The sequence below is a fragment of the Jaculus jaculus genome, chromosome 4 (assembly GCF_020740685.1).
Source record: "Jaculus jaculus isolate mJacJac1 chromosome 4, mJacJac1.mat.Y.cur, whole genome shotgun sequence".
Lineage (NCBI taxonomy): Eukaryota > Metazoa > Chordata > Mammalia > Rodentia > Dipodidae > Jaculus > Jaculus jaculus.
In genome coordinates this window covers 23,689,070-23,709,196 of record NC_059105.1, presented here as the reverse complement: position 1 = coordinate 23,709,196, position 20,127 = coordinate 23,689,070, and the positions used below count along the sequence as shown (strand labels likewise).

At 50.2% G+C, this 20,127-nt stretch overlaps 1 protein-coding gene across 14 annotated transcripts in view; it reads right to left on the bottom strand.

Annotated features, from left to right (window-relative positions):
• Positions 1 to 20,127, bottom strand: part of Lrrfip1 (LRR binding FLII interacting protein 1) — a 137,353-nt gene that overhangs the window by 71,807 nt on the left and 45,419 nt on the right. For 2 of the 14 annotated variants that reach the window (XM_004662277.2, XM_045146930.1), the window contains exon 1: positions 7,827 to 7,989. The exons of 10 other annotated variants lie outside the window; for them this stretch is intronic. In XM_004662277.2, the coding sequence (XP_004662334.1) occupies positions 7,827 to 7,892 (66 nt within the window). In that variant the 5' untranslated portion in view covers positions 7,893 to 7,989. Of the gene's footprint in view, positions 1 to 7,826; positions 7,991 to 20,127 lie in introns of those variants that run through there. 2 more of the 14 variants (XM_045146927.1, XM_045146934.1) reach the window with 2 other exon arrangements.

The window sequence follows — 20,127 nt, the reverse complement described above, 5'->3', positions numbered from 1 at the left end:
TTATAATTACCTTAAAACTCCAGAAATCATCTTAGAAGAATTACAGAGTCTAAAATTAACATGAAGCTTTATAAAAAAAAAACTAAAATAAAAAGCAGCGGTCGGGCTGGGGAGATGACTCAGTGATTAAGAGCACTTGCTGTTTAAATAAGCATGAGGGCAGGAAACCACCAAGTTCAACTCTCAGAACCAACCTAAAAACACAGCAGCTCCAGTTGAGGGAAGAGATCCTGTCTCAAGGAAGTATGTGGATGAACGAGTGGTAAGGGGATATACTAGTTATAAATTCTTGGGTTAGTTCCTTCATTTCAAACATCAGCCTCCATTACAGAAGGGGTGAGATCTAGGTTTCTTACTCCCTTATAGCTTCCTTCTCTAAAATTCAACCTCTATGTGATCTCCAAGAGCTTCCTTATTCCCTGAAATTTTGCCTCTTAATACCAAAGGTGAATTACTTGTACAGTGCCGTTGTCCACAGACATCTCTTTCCTGACTTGCTACTGGAAACTCATGAGTTTGCCCTGCATAGTAACACTGCTCTGGGGTCTTCCCCAACACCACAGGGTGGAGAGGGAACTAACTAGAGAATAATAAACATCTTTAAAGTATCTTCTGCATGCAAACATAGGAAACAGTCAGGCATGGCAGCTCCAGTTTGTAATCCCAGCACTTGGGAGGCGGAAGCAGGGGGGTCAAGGAATTCAAGGTCATCCTCAGGGGTACAAAGTGAGTGCAAGGCCAGCCTGGATTATATGAGACCCCTATCTCAAAAAAAAAAAACATAAATAAAAATGTGTGAGTCAGGAATATGATGGTGTAACCTTGTCCGGCCTACAGTCAATATCTTGACCTATTCAACCCTCCTAGCACACCTTGGACACAGTGTCTGCCCGCACTACTGCCAAGGAAGGAAAATACTGCAGGGGGTCTAGGGAGATGGCTCGGTGAATAAAGGGCTTGCCACTCAAGTTGAAGTACCTGTGTTCCATCCCTGACCTATGCAAAAAGTGAGAAGCCATGGTGGGTTTCTATAATCCCAGCACACTGACAGCAAGGCTGGAGGCAGACACAGGGGAATTTCCTGGAAGCAAAGAACAGCAGAGGAGAATACGCAGCAGAAAGCCCTGCCTCACCTGAGGTGGACAGGGAGGACCGACCTGAGAGCTGTCCTCTGACCTACACGCATGCTCCATGGCCATGCATGCACGTACCTATGCTCAAACACGCATGTGTGCACATACCCACCCCCACACACAAATACACATGAATGAAAAAAAACACTGCACATTATCTTCTGGGCAAATGAATTTCTACTTGAGCAATTAATTTTTTTTCTGAGATGAGTAATCTTTCTGTTCCTTCAACAGCCTCAACATGCTGGCAACACGAGTGATGGCTAACATGGGGCTGACAGGTGAGGGGCCGTCACCTCCCCTGGGGGCTTACTCTCTGACAAGGGGTTTTCTCCAGCAAGTGCATCTGGGTTCTACTCAATTCACCTCTCTTTCACTTCAGATCCTCCCAGGAAACCCAATGTTAAGGTTTTGCCAATTGTTGGAACTTTCCCTTCTCAGAATAATAGAAACTGTTGCAGTGCCAGGGTTTCCAGGCCCGGACACCGGAAAGCTCACGACAATTCTTCCTGTATTCCGTCGACACTCCTGAAAACAGTTACAAAAGCCATCATTTCTACTTGATGAACTATTCACCTGGCTGAGAGCCACGGGAATGCTGGCATAAGTAATCAGGCTGGGCTGCAGTTCAGGGTGACATGTGCTAAGGCTCCGAGTTCAACTACCAGCACGACAAAATAAAGTCACAAGTAACAAAATGACAATATAACAGGAAAAATAGCAAAACACCAAGTTTTGCGGCTCTTCTTTATTTTCCACAAAAATAAATTGTTGCTCACTCTCTCTTTCCTGAGATGGAAGTTTCTGCCACAGGCTGGCCTCAAACTCCCTATGTAGCTGAGAATGACCTTGACTTCTACTTCCTCTTCCTTAAATGCTAGGATGACAGACCCGTCACACCACTCTCAGTTTATGTGGTTAGGGATGACCTGGGGCCTCATGCATTCTAGGCTAGTACTCTACCAACCGAGTTGCATGCCCAGCTGGTCACTCCATATTCTCTTGTGAGATCTGTGTGACAACTACCAGATACAGATGAGACTAAAAGGCAGGGTGTGAAGGCACTTGCCTGTAACCCCTTCTCACAAGACTCCTCATAATTATTCAGGAACAAGGACTTGCGCCATCCTACAAGGCAAAAGAAATCCTCCTGCCCTGTACACTGAAGGGGGAGGGGGGGACAGAACCCAGAGCTGCCAGAGGAGCTGACAAGGTAGAGACAGTAGCAGCAGCGTGTTGCCTCTGTTCCCTGCCAGGTTGGCCTGAAGCTAACGCTGTATACAGTGGTGCCAATGTCAGTGCCAGTCTCTAGTCTGCAGGCCTGGGTCTAAAGTGTTCAACCACCTGCCAGCTGTGGGGCCTGGCAAGCCTCCCAACCTTTCCAAGCCCCAGTTTCCTCTTTATGTCTAAAAGAGAGATAGCAAAACTGTCTGCGCCTCCCATGGGGCCGTGGCTCACCAGGCTGACTGAGCAGGGACCCGCTTAAGTACGGCTGCTTCCATTACTCAGTGTCTTCCACGACAGCTGCCAACCAAGCCGGGTAGGGTAGGTATAGTTCATCCTGAGTTCAGCAGTGAGATGTTTCCAGGGAGGAAGGTGGGCCTCCCACCCTCACCTGAAGCCCACTCCTTACTCCTCTTCCTCTAGGAAATGAGACCTCTCCCTGCTACCATAACAAAGAAGATGCATGTGGTCAGGCCTGGGGGACACATGCCTGTAATCTTAGCACAAAGGAAGCTGAGACGGGAGAAACACAAATTCAAAGTCAGCCTGGACTACACAGTGAGAACCTACCTTGAAAATAAAATAAAAGAAACTGCTGAATTGAAAATCTCTATCACACAAACACAGAAAAGACACGTAGTAAATCCTCCTCGCAGTACCTCAGGGTATTACTTCTGTAGTAGAAAACAGGCAGTCATACTTAAGATTCTAGGAAAACCGGTTTCAAGCTTTCACGTTACAAAGAGAAGCCACTTGAGACCTATTCTCTCTCCCCAGAGTGAAGGGTGGTCTCACAGCCACACTGGTGCAGCTAGCTGGGACCCTCTCTCTCGAGAGTGAAGGGTGGCCTCTCACTGGTGCAGCTGGCTGGGACCCTCTCTCTCGAGAGTGAAGGGTGGTCTCAGAGGGACACTGGTACAGCTGGCTGGGACCCTCTCTCTTGAGAGTGAAGGGTGGCCTCTCACTGGTGCAGCTGGCTGGGACCCTCTCTCTCGAGAGTGAAGGGTGGTCTCAGAGGGACACTGGTACAGCTGGCTGAGCCTGTTGTGGTGGTGGTGTCTTGGATGGTGTTGGTTGTTTTGGAGTTTGGTCTGGGAGCAGGAGCAGGGGATGTGACTGTGGTTGGCCGGCACTTAACTATTCTGAATTACTAATTCTTAGATGTACTCAAAATAAGGGTTGGTTCAATTTTGGAGAAAGAGGCTAACTTTATCTAGTTATTCTAAATAGTCAAAATTCTAGTAAGAAAGTTAGAAAGTTATTATGTCATGAAAGTGAGCTTCTTGGAAAAAAAAAAAAAAAGCCGGGTGTAGTGGCACATGCCTTTAATCCCAGCACTTGGGAGGCAGAGGTAGGAGGACTGCCGTTGAGTTTGAGGCCAACCTGAGAGAGAGTATGTAGTGAATTCCAGCTCAGCCTGAGCTAGAGTAAGACCCTACCTGGAAAAAAAAAAACAAAAAACAAACTCAAGCGGGGTGGCTTCCAGTAAAAGCAGTAAGGTAATAAAAACCCGTCCTTTCTTCCTTTCCCATCCCCAGGGTGACCTCTGGGCTCCAAGGTTAATCTTTGAAATGGGGTAGTGTTTGGGAAAACACTGGCATGAGTGACCAGTCATAAACAATCCCTGGGTTGAGTCACACGCTCTGATTCTTCAGGGATAAGAAATTCCTCCTCAACAAGGCCTTTTCAGGAGCAAACAGGGATCCTCAACACAGTGTCTCAATTCTGCCTGGACTGGGTGAGAGGACCGCCCTCTCCTCAGGTTAAACTCCAATCATCTGTGCTGAGGAACAGCCCGGCCACTATAAATACCCCATTTCCTGCACCGAGGTAGGTGGGGTGACAGCTGAAACCTCAGGTTTATATGCTTCTGCTATGTGACACTAGTCCAAGCTGAACAGAAACTCAAAGAAAAAGGGAAATTTAGTCTTCAACTTTACTCAATACTGCAAGCAACCTGAGTCTTACTTTGTGACCATCACCACGGCGTTTTGCAAGGCTCCTGCCCTCTGCAGCTTGAGCTCTGGCCTGTAGATCACGGCTTTCTGGTAAAGAATGACGCTGGCCATTGTCTCTGGGCTTGGATGAAGCCAGCAGAGATGGGAGCCGAGCCTGAGGTGGGAGACAGGGGTGCTGCTGTCCACTATGCAGCCTTCTCAACCACAAAGTGGGGGAAGCCTCAAGCCTAAGTTTTTCAGTCTACTCAGATCTACCTTCAGCAGCAGCTATGAGACCCAAAATGTCAAAACAGTACACAGCATCAACGTATGTTATCAGTAAAGAAAAGTGGGCTGGGGAGATGGCTTAGTGGTTAAGCGCTTGCCTATGAAGCCTAAGGACCCCGGTTCAAGGCTTGGTTCCCCAGGTCCCACGTTAGCCAGATGCACAAGGGGGCGCACGCATCTGGAGTTCGTTTGCAGAGGCTGGAAGCCCTGGTGCGCCCATTCTCTCTTTCTCCCTCTATCTGTCTTTCTCTCTGTGTCTGTTGCTCTCAAATAAATAAATAAATAAATTTAAAAAAAAAGAAAGAAAAGTAAGAGATGTCTATGGACCACTTGTGCTCTTAATATCAACCATACAAGGCTCTCCTTGCACAGCAACCCAAACCAATGAAGCTGAAGAGCTGAGGCTGGGGATCTAGCACTGTAATTAGAGCTCTTGCGTAGCGGGGGAGAAGCCCTGGGTTCGATCCCCAATACTAAGATTTGATAGGTCAACCTAAACAACCAAGTAAATATATTGAACTTTAAGTTCATATTAGTTTAGATATACCAGTACCAACATTTTATAATCAAACATCTCAGAGTTTTTATAAATAGAAAAGAATTCACGTTTTCCATCTTAACTGCTTGGGGAAATAACACATTGTAAACTCCAGTGTGTGCGCCCTGCAGACCTGGACACAGGTAGGTTAGCTAGTACTCATCCACAGAGAACAGAGGTGACACCTGCCCAAACACTGACGTCATTAAGTCAAGAGAGCAGGTGTCTACACTCTCCAAGCCGTGTGTTCCAGAGCTGGGCCAGACTTTGCACCAACAGCCCAGCTTAGCACTACTGCTCCAACTTGCTTCCCACACCCCTTTCTCTTTTCTTGTGGTGCAGGGGAATGAACCCAGGGCTAGGCAAGCATTCTATGAGCTACAACCCCAGCCTTTGCTTTTTTCAGACAAGGTCTAGCTTTGTAGCCCGCACTAACCTCAAACCCTGGATCTTCCTGCTTCAACCTCCCTGGTGCTAGGTTATACTGTCTTACAGGTGTGACCCACCTCAACTTCTTTGTTCACATGGAGAAGGTCATTCTGTCTGCTCCCACCTGCCTGCTGGGTCCCCTCATCTGCTCAGCCAGCCCTTCTCTACTGGAGTCCCAGGTAATTAGTAGCCAGGGACACAATGTAACAATAAAACTGGTGCAAGTCTGTCTCAGCGACTTACTACTTTATACACAACCCAGGGTCCAGGGCAGCCAGCAGCCCCCCTTCTAACACAGCCGCCATTGCCACACACCCGCAACTTCCTTTCCAACCACACCATTAACCTTATAAACAGGGACGACATTTTACTTCTGTTCTTTGACAATGATTTTACTACTATTTACTTTTTAAAACACTTCTGACGATTCATAATTTCCTACAAGAAAAGTTGGGGGCAAAACTATGTTTCAGAACAGCATTTTGGATTTCAGAAGGGTTATGCAGGCAACATACATGCTGTGAAGAGTTACAGCAGCAGTCCTTAACCAAACACATGAAGAAACATGAATATTCACATTATGAGGCAGAAAGACTAAAAGAGCCTCCCCCTTGGGTCAGGGCAGGGCTCACTGGCAAATGAACTGTCATAATTTTACATCGACGGACGGACGGACAGACAGACAGACAGACAGACACACACACACACACACACACACACACACACATTCAGTTCCCTGTGCTTCCTGGATTCTAGAACTGTGGGTGAGATGGTGGGCCTTGACCTACTGAGAGCACTAGGAAGGCTCCCCTTCCAGCCTCACACATTTTGTCCCGGTTCTGGGAGGCTTTCTAAGTGTTGAGTAAGGGGACCGGTAAGCAGCGTCCTGGGGCTCCAAGTGTGTGATGTCCACATTTCCCTCTCAGGCCTGTCCCTGACTTCCCTATGTCCTGCCCTCAGTGTTCACTCTTGCTGTTTGCCAGGGACTCAAGCACTGGGTTCTTGTGCTCTAGAGTTGGCTGTGGGCAGTCTTCCTCCTCATTCTTTCCTTCTATGGTGTGTCTGGGCCACTGCTTTGAACGCAGGAGCTCTCCCTCCACCCAGCTCTCAAAACTGTCCCCTGAAGGGGGTTCTAGAGTCTTCCACACAGGTTCCTTAGTCCCTGAAGGTTAGGGACCAGCTCCACATGTGTGCCTTACTGCTGGAACTTTAAGTGAGGCCAAAGAAGAAACACATTACAACAATCATTAAAAGACAGAGAAAAACGAGCAAGGAGCTTAAATTTCTAAGTCTGCCATTAGGAAGTTATCTGAACACCTCCCTAGCATTTCCTAGTCAGCTCACCCAGTCAATAGACTCTTCTATCAACACCCAGTACAGAAGGATTAATTCCTATGGGTGGAGTGACTATTTTGGACTCGCATTTTTATTAAGTTCACACACACACACACACACACACACACACACACACACACACAAAACCCTGGTAAAGTGGAATTCTTGGGCTCCTCCTCCATCTACCCCCATAAACTATTCCTTTTCTTTACCAAAGTACATAAACTTACATTTAAATACTCCCATTCACAAACAACCCCAGCACCAACGCGTGTATGGGGAGGGGGGCATAGGTCTGTAATCCCAGCACTGGGGAGTCTGAGACAGAAGGCTCCCGAGTTCAGGCCAGCCTGGGCTACACAGTCAGACCTTGTCTCAGCCTCCACCCCCTAAAATACCACAACCTAGGTGCGAATATGCAGTTACAAGCCTTCACCAGCAAGCCCTTGCCCAATTTTAAAGGCAAACTGGGCTTATCCCACAAGTTGATCAGGGTAACAGTTAACTGAGGGAGGTTCCTGTCCAGACCGGGAGACCTCTGGACAACCACCAAAGGAGATTTGAGATCTGAGCTCCTTGAGGGAGGTGGGCTAAGGTCAAGAGCTCAAAACCACTCCAGCCCAGGCACCCAGCTCGAGGTGCTTCTCTTTAAAACAGCAGCTAGCTCTCTGTGAAACTACCCCACGCGCGGGTCCCGGAGCTCAGGCCCCGGCGGCCAGCGGGACGGCCGCTAGAAAGACCAGCTCCAGAGCGGAGGGAGGCTCCTCGCCGCCTCGGATCGCGGGCAGGGCGGGCGACCTGCAGCGTTCTCCAGCGCGCCCTCAGGCCGCCGAGAGACAGGAGCGCGGCCGAGCCCGGCAGCCCACGCCGGCCCCGCGGAAGGTGCGGCTGCCCTTGACCCGGAGGAGCGGCCGGGGACCGCGCACGGCGTCTTCCGCTTACCAGCCTCTGAGCCTCGGGGCTCAGGCAATCGATTTCCTGGCTGTGCGCACTCGCGGGGCTGGTCATGTCGCCGGGCAGCGGGCCGGCGGGCCACCCGGAGGACGCTCGGTAGACCCGCTCCGCAGTCGCCGGGCGGCAAGCTCAGCGCCGCTGCATCCCCGAGTCAGGCCGCGGTCCACGCGGAACCAGACTTGAGGCTCGGAGCTTCCCGGGCTCGGGCGCGGCCGGCAGGGCGGGGCGCAGGTGGCCGCGGGCCCCGGGGCGGGGACTGGAGCCGGGCACCACCTCCCCTGCCTCGCCCCAGCCGACCGGTCCCAAGCCGCAGCACCACCCACGAGGACCCAGACCCACGCCCCGCCCGCACGGCTGTCCCTCCCTCCTCCCTTCGTGCTCCTTTCCCGCGCTCTTTCCACGAGGAGCCCAGCTGTGTCCCCGGCTCCGCCCATCCAGGCCCCGCTGGCCTCCCATGCTCCTCCCAAGCCATCACGTCCAGCGCCATCCTCTCTAAGACCTCCCACAGCCCCGCCCCACCAGCAGCCACGCCCACAAGGCCCGTTCCGCCCCAAGCCACTCCCACCAACCCCGCCCCTTCTTCAGTTCCCCGCCCACAAAACCTTGTCCCGCCCTAGCTCCTCCCACAGGCCACGCCCCTCACTAGGCCCCTCCTCCAGACCACGCCCCATCCTCTGGCCCCGCCCACAACTCAACCCCCCCACGCTTCTCCCCTAGACCCCGCCTCACGTGCAGGCCCCGCCCTACATAGGCTTCTCCACAAGTCCCCGCCCTACCTGCAGGCCACGCCCACAGGTGAACATCTTTCCCTAGGCTCAACGGGTCCTGCCCACACCCGCCCTTGGCTCCTCCAACAGGCCTCGCCCTACCAGCAGGCCCCGCCCACACAGCCTCCTCCAACCCTAGGCTCCTCCTACAGTTCCGCCCCACCAGCTGGCACCGCCCACAAGCTTCGGTCCTGCCTAGGCTCCTCCCACAAGCCCCTCCCCGCCTACACAGCCTCAGTCCGCTGTAGGCTCCTCCCACATGCCCGCCCCACCATCAGGCCCCGCCCACGCAGCCTGGCTCCGGCCTTGGCTCCTCTCATATGTCCCGCCCCAGGCGCGGGCTCCGCCCCTCCGCCCCGCCCCGCCCCGCTGCCCTCCTCTGCGCTGTCTTCCTTCACCTCCCGGTGCCTCCGGCGGAAAGGCGGTGGGGAAAAGACCCGAGGAGGGTCCGCCCTGGCCGCCCGCTGGGGCTGAGTCAGCGCGGAGGCTGCGGGCCTCGGAAGCGCCGCCGGGAAGGACCTCCTCCCGCGCCCGCCTGGGGCGCCGCGGGACGGAGCCCACGCGCGAGCCTGCGCCCGAGCGCTCGGCACCTGTGGGGCACCGCTCGGACGGAGTGGTGGACGGCGGGACGGTGGGTTCCCAGGGAGGCCGGGGCCGGCGTCCCCGTGCGAGCTCTGCAGGCTTCCAGACTGAGTAACAGAGCCGTGGGCTCTCCAGCCACGCTCCCTCCCGGGAAGATGGACACGCCTGGCTTTGGGCAGCTCGCGGGCTCCTGCTGCTCTGTACTCGTGCGCGTATCACAGTTGTGCGTGTGCGCGCACGTATGTGCCGCTGAGAGGCCCGCCCGGGACAGACGACCTTGGGTGCCCTCCACCTTCTTGGAGACAGGGAGCTCGTCAAGTAGGCTGGACTGGCTGGCCCTGGACCCTCAAGGATCCTGGTGCTGGGGTTACAAACTCGCCCCTGCCCCTACCCTGGGCTTTCTGACATAGGCCCCAGGAATAGGTTTCAGGTCCTCATGCAAAACGACCACCTTCCTAATTGAGCCATCTCCCCAGCTTTGTAGAGAATAGTTTAAAATGCCATGGCAACTGTGAACTTTGTGGAATTTGTCAGAGAACAACTAATTCTGTGAGTGGTAACTTCACAGATGAGAAGGAGGCCAAGTAATGAAGCAGTCTCCTTAGAGTTTAGTTTGTGTATTCTCATCTACATAGAGATTCCAACGCTGCTGCCCCCATATCCCATAGCAGCCCAGGCAATGCCTGAAGACATCTGTTCTTGGACTAGGGACCAGTTTCCCAACCCCTAGGTACTAACTGGCTTCTAAGAAGTCCACTAGCACAGTCTTTGTTGAGGATGAGCCAAGTGTCAGAAAGTCCAGTAAAGATCACAGGGACTAGCCTGGCTGCCTCTTGAAATTCCCTGGCAAGCACCCCATACGGGACACCCAGGCTACTGCTTCTTTCTCCACAGCAGGAAGGAAGCTGGGCGACAGGTCAAAATGGCTGAGAACTAGAGTGAGCCCCAGGAGACAAACTGGAGCGCCCCAGGAAGGAGAAAACTTCTTCCCCTCCACTCCCACCTCAGTTGAGGGACAGAGCAGGGTGGTGGTGGGGTTCCTGGACCCTACCATGAAGTAAGAAACACCTTACTGACTCCTGGGCTCAGGAGCAAAGGAACACCTCACTGGCAGCCACAGCAGAACAATAAGTGCTCCAGAACCTTCTGAATGGCAGTGTATTTGAGTAACTGCTGTCCTAATGCCTTCCTGGACAAGGATGCTACAACTGACCCATGTGGACTCAGCCTGTTCCCTGTGGTGGAGGTCTCCACAGTTCCTAACTTGAGAAGTATGGAAGGCTATATGGCGAGTGTCACACTTGAGACCTCCCTAGCTGGTGCCTTTTAAATCTGGGCTGGAATTCTGGGTGTGATGTCCCTTGCCTATAATCTTAGCACTTGGTTGACAAAGGCAGGAGGATTAGGAGTTCAAGGTCATCCTCAGCTACATGAGATACTGTCTCAAAAAAAGAAAAAAAGGCAGCTGGGCATGGTGCCACACACCTTTAACCCCAGCACTTGGGACGCTGAGGTAGGAGAATCCCTGTGAGTTCAAGGTCAGCCTGGATTACAGAGTGAATTCCAGGTCAATCTGGGCTAGAGTAAGACTGTGCTTAAAAAAAGGGGGGGGGGTGGAAGCGGGGAGGTAGGGATGGCACCAGAGAAGCCGAGGCATGTGTATCTCTGAGTCTGAGGCTAACATAGTCTACAGAGTTACAGGTCAGTCTGGGCTACAGTGAGACTCTGCTTCAAAATAACAACAACAAAAACCTAAGTAAATAAACTTATGAACTAATAAAATGTAGAGGCCTTCAGTTGCCTCTCATTAATTTTGACTGATGGCTTCTCCTTAAAGTTCCCTGCCAGCCCCTCCACCTTTTTAAATGTACAACAAGGCCATGGTGAGGGTGATGTGGTGTGTCTGGAACCTACACGCTGTTAGCAAGCAAAGGCTGTGGCTATGGAAGGTGCCATGCTATATAGAGCAGGAAATGTGTAACAACAAAACTTCACCCCAACCCTCACAAGCTGAAAGGTGGCAAAGTAATAAAAGTCCTCAACCTTAAATAAGACATTCCAACCACTCAGCAGCATGAGAAAGTCAGACAAGAAACCCGAGGGCACCTTTGAAAGTCTGAGTGGCATCGAGGGCCACCCTATCCTTTGGATCATGCCAACGTAGGGCCCAGGGCCTTTTCTTCTCAGACGAGGACCAGGTCTCCTGTAGAACAGTCTGACAGTGGCAGTTTGAATGGATGTCCCCCAATATATCCAGGAGTTTATTAAAACTTATAATTTAGATCTCCAGTGGCCTGGCTGGAGGAGGTATCACTGTGGGTAGATCCTAGGGTCCAGCTCTAAAGTGTGGGGGCAGATCTGGAATTTCTAGCCAAAGATATGCAGAGTGCTGGGGCTTTGCTGGAGCTCTGCAGTCATGGAGTTCCTGGAGTGTGCTTGAGTATGCTGGCGGCAGTTGGCTTTTCTCTGTCTGAGTGGATCTGTGAAAGTGGCCAGCTTCTGCCATTAAGGAACTTCCCCTCTATCTGTAAGCTTCGATAAATCCCTTCCTCCACAATTATGCCTGGTTTGGAAGTTCATCCCAGCAACCTGAAGTTGTCTGCTACACTGATCTTGAACTCTGGAGTCTCCTGCTTCTACCCGATGAGTGCCAGGATTACAGGTGTGTACTACCTCCATCAGCTGGGAACCTAGCATTCAGAACACCTAAGTTTATGGGGGACATCTGAACTAAACCTCTACATTCCACCCCCTGGCCCCCACAAACTGATAACAATCCATGATGTAACATGCAATACCTTCAGTCCATCTCTAGAAGTCCCCATAGTTTTTATCAATCCTAATGATGTTCAAACATACCCATAAGCCAAGGTCTTTTAACTGAGCCATAATACCAAAAAAATCCCCCTCAAACCCATAATGGCACAGAATATACATTCACACTGCAAAAGATGGCATTGGGCATAGCAAAGAAATATTCAACCAATACAAGAATTAAATAGGGCAAACATCAAACTCTATAGCTCCAAGTCCAACAACTCCAGTCAGTGACAAATCTCCAAGTCTGTTAATTCTAACCAGTAACAAGTCTCTGGAGTTCCAATTCCGTCCCTCCAGCTAAGCTACTCACAGTCCTGGAAAACTTCATCTGGGCCAGCAGCCCTCCTTAGCAGCCTTTTTGTGGTCTCAGCATCTCCACTGGATCTCCACTGCAACCCATGGTTCATCCTCATGCCCTCATCAAGTTTCCATGCAGACATCTAGAAAACACTGCCTATGGCCGTTTCCAAAACACAAGACCACATTGCAAACTCAATGACCCTCTCTTTCCTGCATTTCTTACACTCTGTAATACTAAGGGGGTGCCAATTTGTTAATTCAGGGGGGGAATAAAGCAGGCTTTGAAGAACAGGACACTCCTTGAGCACTCAGGCCCCTTCAAAAGAGTCAACATTCTTCCTGTTGCCCCAGTGCAGGTCAGCTGGCCCAATCTCAATGGTTATAATCTCTCAATCGCAGCTGAATGGGCAACAGTTCACCCAAAGTTTTCATTTTTTTCTGTGCCATATCCCTCCTCTCACACCAGTCCATTTCTACACAATGCAACCCTGTATAACTTCTCAGCAAGCCTCTCACACAAAGTGCTAGCCCAATCCAAGCAAAGCTCTTTCTCATCCTCATAAGCCAAACCTCACAGTCCATAGTTCTTACTGCATTCAGGTCTTTCAACTCTGACCAGAATAGTCCATAAAGTTGTACTTACAGCATTTCAAGGCCTCTTTTAGGCAAAGATTTCAAATCCTCCCACATTCCTCTTGAAAATCAGCTCCAAAAGGCCATAGCCACACAGTCAGGTGTCTAGCAGTAAATGACCCCACTCTTGGTACCAACATTACTGTTGCAGTGGGGTTCACATTGCTGGTAGAAAGTACCCAACCAAGAGCAGCTTGTGGGGAAAAAGGTTGATGGTATAGAGCTTAGTTTTCTCCTTTGGATAAGGATAACAGTGGATAGCACTTCCAACTAGCTGACTCAGAAGACCCAAACCCCTCCGTACTGCAAGGACCTCAGTGACCTGCGAGGCCACCCTGTTTTCTTGTCGCTCAGAATCTCTTGTGCAAGTACATGGCAGACATATGGTGGGGATGTGATTTTTTTTCTTCCTCTGGGCTTTCAGTGGAAATCAACATTGGTTATCAGAGGCACAAGATCATTGGCAGAAGCTGAATTCTAAGGGATCCTGGGAAAAGCACTGAAGGTAAGTTACAGTGGCCTAAATCTGTGGGAGGAACATCAGAGATGGAGCTACCAGCACAGGGTGGAACTCAGCCAGTCTGGGCCCCACCCAAACCCTGTGTACTTGGTCTCCCTGGTGTCTGTTGCTAGGATTCCTGGCTTTGCCTTGTGCTATAGTTTGGGCTGGAGACAATCTTTGCAAGGGTGACCACAGAAAACAGAGGCAGAATGAGGGCAGAGTGTCTCTCAGCCTCGCCTTTAGTCAGGTGGCCAACGTGACATCATTTCTCAATCACAACCCTAACGTTCTGTCATAAACTTGAGTCACCAGCCGTCAATCACAGCAGAGCAGACATCTCCATAGGAGTACACACACAATGGGCTTACAGCGAAGTGATTGCTTAGCTTAGATCCTTTTGAACATTAACTAAAAACACTTCCTTCATGTAAGTGTGGCTCAGGAGAGGATCACCAGGATTTGTACAGTTCTCTGCTTACAAAGCACTTGGCACATACATGGAGGCTCACAGGGCATCTAAATGGTCCAAGACCCTTGTTGGAAGAGGGAGACAGCCAGGTCTCCACTGAAAGTCCTTACGTGTATCATGGGACACATCTAGCACACTGCCTGACACTCAGAGGCATTCGCTGCGAGTAGGCACTCATTAGATGGATTCAGTGAATTTGCTTGGCTCTCTCCCTGGTCTTAACTTGAACCTGGAACCCCACCTCCTACCAAAGCCACTAGCAGGACAGCACACATACGTACTCTTGAGGCCAAAGCCAAGAGCTAGATTTCCTATGACTACCAGGGCCATGAGTAGGAGCACTGAATCCAGGACCAGGCCCTACTGCTATCTGCAAAGAGAATGGTACGAGTTAGCCTGCCTGTGGACTTGGCCTTTGTGTTTGAGTCCTCGCTGCCTCCAGTGGGCAGAAGCTTCTAGATCCAGAGTGCTGGAAAGCTACAGCTGGTCTCTAGTATGCTAGTCAGCTCCTGGGCAGGGCTTTACAATAATACCCTCATCCTCACAGGCCCACAATCCTGGGCCTGTAACCCAGGGTTAATTTATCTCCTCCTCTACCAAGCTGTGATGGGCTCTTGAGTAATGGCAACATGTTATCCCTGTTTGGAACAGGTGGCCATTTGATATACAAATCAGTTATCACACAGCAGTTAGCACACAGCACTGACCAGTAAGCACATGGCACTTACCAGTTAGTCCAGAACATTGACCACTTATCACAGGGCACTGGCTAGTTAGCAAAGGACACCAACCAGGTAGCACAGGGCACTGACCATTTAGCACATGGCACTGACCAGTTAGCACAGGACACTGGCCAGTTAACACAGGACATGGCCAGTCAGCACAGGACATCAGCCAGTTAGCACAGGGCACTGACCAGTTAGCATGGGGCATTACTCTCTCAAAGAAGATGACTGAAACTGGTAGTGTGCGTAAAATGGCAAAGAGGCTGAGGGAAGTAATTTGGGACTCCCACATTTAATGGCTAAGGAACAAGCCAAGACAGGGAACGGGTAGTTAGAGAAACAGAAAATAGAGGTGTCGGTCTCTTGGAAGCAAGAGAACAAAGTTGGGAAAGCCTTTAATTTGCAAGTAGAAAAACAACGATTATTGCATTTTTGTTAAAAGCCTTTGGTTAGAACATGGGGAAAAGGCTCCAGGACCAAGGAGAGGAGTTGGAGTGGACAGATTTGCCCACTGGTCCATTGGTTTTTAAGGATGAAGAGGCTGAAGGGAAAGCAAGAAAAGATAGAGGTAGGGGTGCTGGGAAGAGGCTCAGCAGGAGTCTTACAGGGCTGGGCAGGCCTGGACCAGAAGCCAGGTTCTGACAAGATGACCCTCTCAGGAGTGACCTGTCTGAATGGGGGTGATGGAAGCACAGGCTCAAGAGTGGGCAGGCAGCCAGCTCTGCTCCTGGTGCAGAGACAGGCTGGGCAGATGTGAGGAAGCAAGAAACTGAAGTAAGAAAGGGAAGGGTCGCCATGCAGCTGAGCTGGCCAGCCAGGGGCTCACTCTGCCCAGTATTGAGGAGCAGGGTCCTTTCAAGGGAGCTCTGCCAAACCCAATCGCATTGCCTTGGGCAAAAGAGAGCCATACAGGATAATTTCCAACCAATTTCACTCAGTCAAATCCATCCCTTGATGTGTCCCAGAATAAGTCCATAGCAATCTGAAAGTACCCATTTTTCCAAGCCATCCTTCAGAACTGGGGACTCTTGAGGCCAGGTCAGAGTGACCATATATCTTTCACACACAGAAACCAAGCAGAGGACCAAGAACCCAGCTCATGGACCTCGGAAAGCAATTCTGTTTTCATAAACACAGTGCACTGCAAACACTAGCTAATTAATTTCTAAAATTGTTGAAAATTACACTGCTAAAATCTATTGTGTATTTCTCTATCATATAACAGTGAACTTGGAAAAGCCTACTAGCTTCAATGCAAAAAAAAAAAAATCCAAAAAACCTATATATGCTCAAATACTAGTCTGTTTAGTGCTCTTGATCCTGACAGATGGAAAATGAGCTTTCCTCACTACAACTGTCTCCACTTGATACCAGAATACCCCACTGAGAAGAAATAAACAAGGACTTTGGTATATATACCCAGAATAGAAAATGAAATGAAAGTAACACACTTAGTCCAGGTATGTACCCATTTATCGGTTTGCCCTAGGAACCCTGCCTATATGAACTTAACATTCTAGAAAGGACCAGCTATTCCCCACAATCAGAGCCATGAAGTCAGTCTTTACCCTACTAGCTGAAAAGCCAGAAATCCACTAGGCTACCAATGTGAGTGAAAAGTATCATTCCCAGACAGAAAACATAGGACTAAAGGACTTTATTTTTATAATCTGACTTTACAGGGTACCCACAGTAACCGGAGTGATTTAAAATGCTTAAGATGGATTCAAAGGTTAGAAGCAACAGAAAAAAGTGAGTAACCTTCTAATCTAAGGTCCTTGTGTATAAACGAGCATATCCCCCAAACCTATCCAAGAAAACAAACTTCCTGAACGGAGCACTGGTGTGAAACCTGAGAGCACACGCCCACACTTGAATCCACAGGTCCCCTTTGCACTCCCAGCCCCCAAATTAGAATCCAAACTCAGCATAACTTCTAGACGACAGAAGTGTCAGATCAGGGGCTGGACAAATGACTAGCAGTGAAGCCTAAGGACCCCGGTTCCTGGCTTGATTCCCCAGTACCCACGTAAGCCAGATGCACAAGGTGGTACATGCATCTGGAGTTCATTTGCAGTAGCTAGAGGCCCTAGTGTGCCCATTTTTTCTCTCTCGATCTGACTCTCTATCTCAAATATACATATATAAAGAAGTGTCAAATCCCTTGTACCTTTCCGACTCATACGAACTGGACGTCTGTAGAGAAGTCAGTGTAGAGCAAAAATGCCTCCCCTATGGAAACGAAGGCTTGCGATGAACCTCATCAGAGCCCAGGGACCAGAGGAGAGCATCTGAGAGGCATGTTTGGCACGAGAGTGGAAATTCTGGAAAAACTGGAGATCAAATAGCCACTCCTGACCACGTCACCTTTATGCCTGGCTGCTCGCTTGGGCAGCTGCCTGTGCATAATGGGAGGGTGTGGCTCCTAGCCCACTGGAAGATTTCCAAGGGAGGCTTTCATCTGACCACCAGGCTTAGCTGCAGTTACCCAGATTATACAGACACTCCTTCCCCCCATTTCCACTTCAGTGACAAGCCCATGTTGAAGGTGGTGTTAGATTTGATGGGGAATCACCAGCATACACACAGAGCTGGGCTTCTCCATGTCAGCCTTGCTGACATTAGGGTCAGATGATCCTTGTTTGTGGGAAGCCATCCTGTGCAACATCCCAGCCTCCACCCATAGATGCCAGCAGCATCTCCACCCCCCGTGTGGCAACCCAAACTGTCTCTACATGTTGCCATGTGGGCCCAGTTGAGAACCCATGAAGTAGAGGGACCCAAAGCTGTGTCCTCCGGGCACCCCCACTGTGGCTTATGAGTCTGTCGAGAGCCACCATGCCACAGCAGACCCACAGAAGGACAGCAGTAAGCCACAGGGTGGGGGTGACATTTGAACAGGTCACCTAGTATTTGCTGCTGTTCCCTCCAAGTAGGAGCTCAAAGGCAAGGCTGGCTGTCAGAACCAGCCAGAGTCAGCACCAGGAACCCAGAGAGGCAAGAGGGGCCCAGAGCAGGCAGCTGGGAACAGATTTCCCAAAATGTGGGGCATGTCAAGATTAAGGGAGCAGGAGCAGCCAGAAGAAAGAACATTGACTAAGGAGGCTTCCTGGCACCTCAGGTAAGACGTGGTGGCTGAGGCTGGCGAGCAGAGGCGGCGGGGAAGCCCCAAGTCCTGCACAGTAACATGGAGAACACGCGGCGCCCCCAAGCTCCCACGCAAACAACTGCATTAGAACTCCTCTCCGACAGTGGTGGTTCTAATGAACACTGAGCCCCTTCCACCTTCCTGTGCAAAACACGGAGATGCACAGCTATCCAGAGGACAGGTGCAGCCATGATGCAGAGCTCACAGCTCACTGTGTTTATTGACAGCACACAGGTTTCTCTTTTTCCCTGGCGAGACAAGCGACTCAGAATCACTGGTCAGTGAAGGGGTGGCAGGGTGTAGTTTCAGTTACCAGCTTGGACTCGGTGGAAAGCGTCTATTAGCTCCTCAGGGAGCTCCTCACTTCTTCAGACAGCTGCCCGCCTTGAGGCCAGCTTACGGTTGCTGCTAAACCCAAGCTTCCGGGGCTCTTGTTTGTGGACAAGCATATTGGGAATGTAAACATGTTTGCGTGCTGACAAAGACTGGAAGGAAACGCAGAATAAACACAGGCTGACGGTGGAACTATGGGAGTGTGGATCCTGTCAGAAGGCTGCTGTTAGAATTCTCAGGTTCATCCAGGAAGTAGTAAGGGGTCCACGGAGAGTGTCTGGGGAGGGAGGGAGATTCTGTCTGAGCAGGGAACTCAATTCTTTGAGCAGAGAACTTATTCTTTTTCAAACATTTCCTGGCTGAGTTCCCTGTTTATTCTTCTAAATTTACTCACCAGTCTATTGGTTAAGTTTCAAACCACCCCTCCCTCTGCATTGGGATTTTATTTGAGTTTCATTATGTTTTTAAATGATTCAGGGTTGGATTAATATTTTCTTAACCTTGAGTCTTCTCACTTAGGAAGAAAGTCAGTCTTGCTCCCTTTTCCAGTGCACCATGCCCTTCTAGAAATTACTGCTGCTCTCCCCCACAGGCCCTGCACACATCTCTATCTTGGATGCAGCTTTGCCTTTATTCTCATTAAAAAATTATGGAGCTGGGGAGGTGGCTGAGCAGTTAAGGTGCTTGCATGTGAAGTCTAAGGACCCAGGTTCAATTCCCCAGATCCCATGTAAACCAGATTCACAAGGTGGCACATGTGTCTGGAGTTTGTTTGCAATAGCTGAAGGCCCTGGAGTGCCCATTCTCTCTATGTGTATCTGCCTCTTCCTCTCTCTCTCTCTCTCAAATAAATAGATTAATAAAATATTTTTTAAAAATATTATGGAGGTGGGGAGGTGGCTCAGCAGGTAAGAGCACTTGTCACACAAACACTAGGGCCTGAAATGGCTTAAGTTCAATCCTCAACATCCATGTAAAATCCAGGCGTACCCATGAGTGTCTGTAATCCCCATGCTAAGAAGGGTGGAGACAGGAGGATTTTGGGGGCTCACTGTCCAGCAAGTCTGACCTATAACTGCAGCTCTGAGTTCAGCGAGAGATTCCTTCTCAAGGACATAAAGCAGAAGAGAGAGAAAGGAAGACATCCAACATTCTCTTCTGGCCTCTGCATGTGTGTGCACAGTGTGTGTGCATCCATGCATTCATACATAAACATACCACACACACTACGCCACCATCCCATATAGGAACCACACCACACGTACCACACCACACCACAAATACTACAACACTCTACCACACATACCACACCATACATAATACAAACATACCCATCATACATGCCACACATACAGGCACCACACATATACCACATACACACACACGCACGCATGCACACACACACACCACATACCACACCATACCACCATACTACACACACCATACCACACAAGTATCACACCACACATACTACAAACATACACATCACACATACCACACATTCCATATGCACCATACAACATACACACCACACATCAAATAGACAGGATAGGACATGTTCACAGTGGTATGTCCGTAGACCCACACATCAGAAAGAAAGCTGGTGGTCGACCACGGGAATGACATGGTGCAACCATGGAAATGCACTGGCTTTTGATTATACTGTTACAAGCCCTTGGGTTCTGACTGGCATGTTTAGGTTTGACATAGGCATATTCTGTGAGTCCTTCGAAGCTCTATCTGCTCCCATTCAGCAGTCCTGCTGCTGATCCCTCGATTGGCTCCGAAGACGAGACCTCCTGACACCACAGTTATGCAGCTGCCATCATCACAGCTTCTCCTGTCCAGTTGGACGCTCCACAGGTAAGGACACAGTGAGGATGCAGGTTTCAGAGTTAGTGTGTGCACTGTGGTCACTCCGGACGGGACTCATGCTGTTAGCATTTAAATAGTGCTGAGCACTGCCTGCCAGGGAGTTAGAGAGCAGTGCAGTCTGGCACCTGAAAGGAA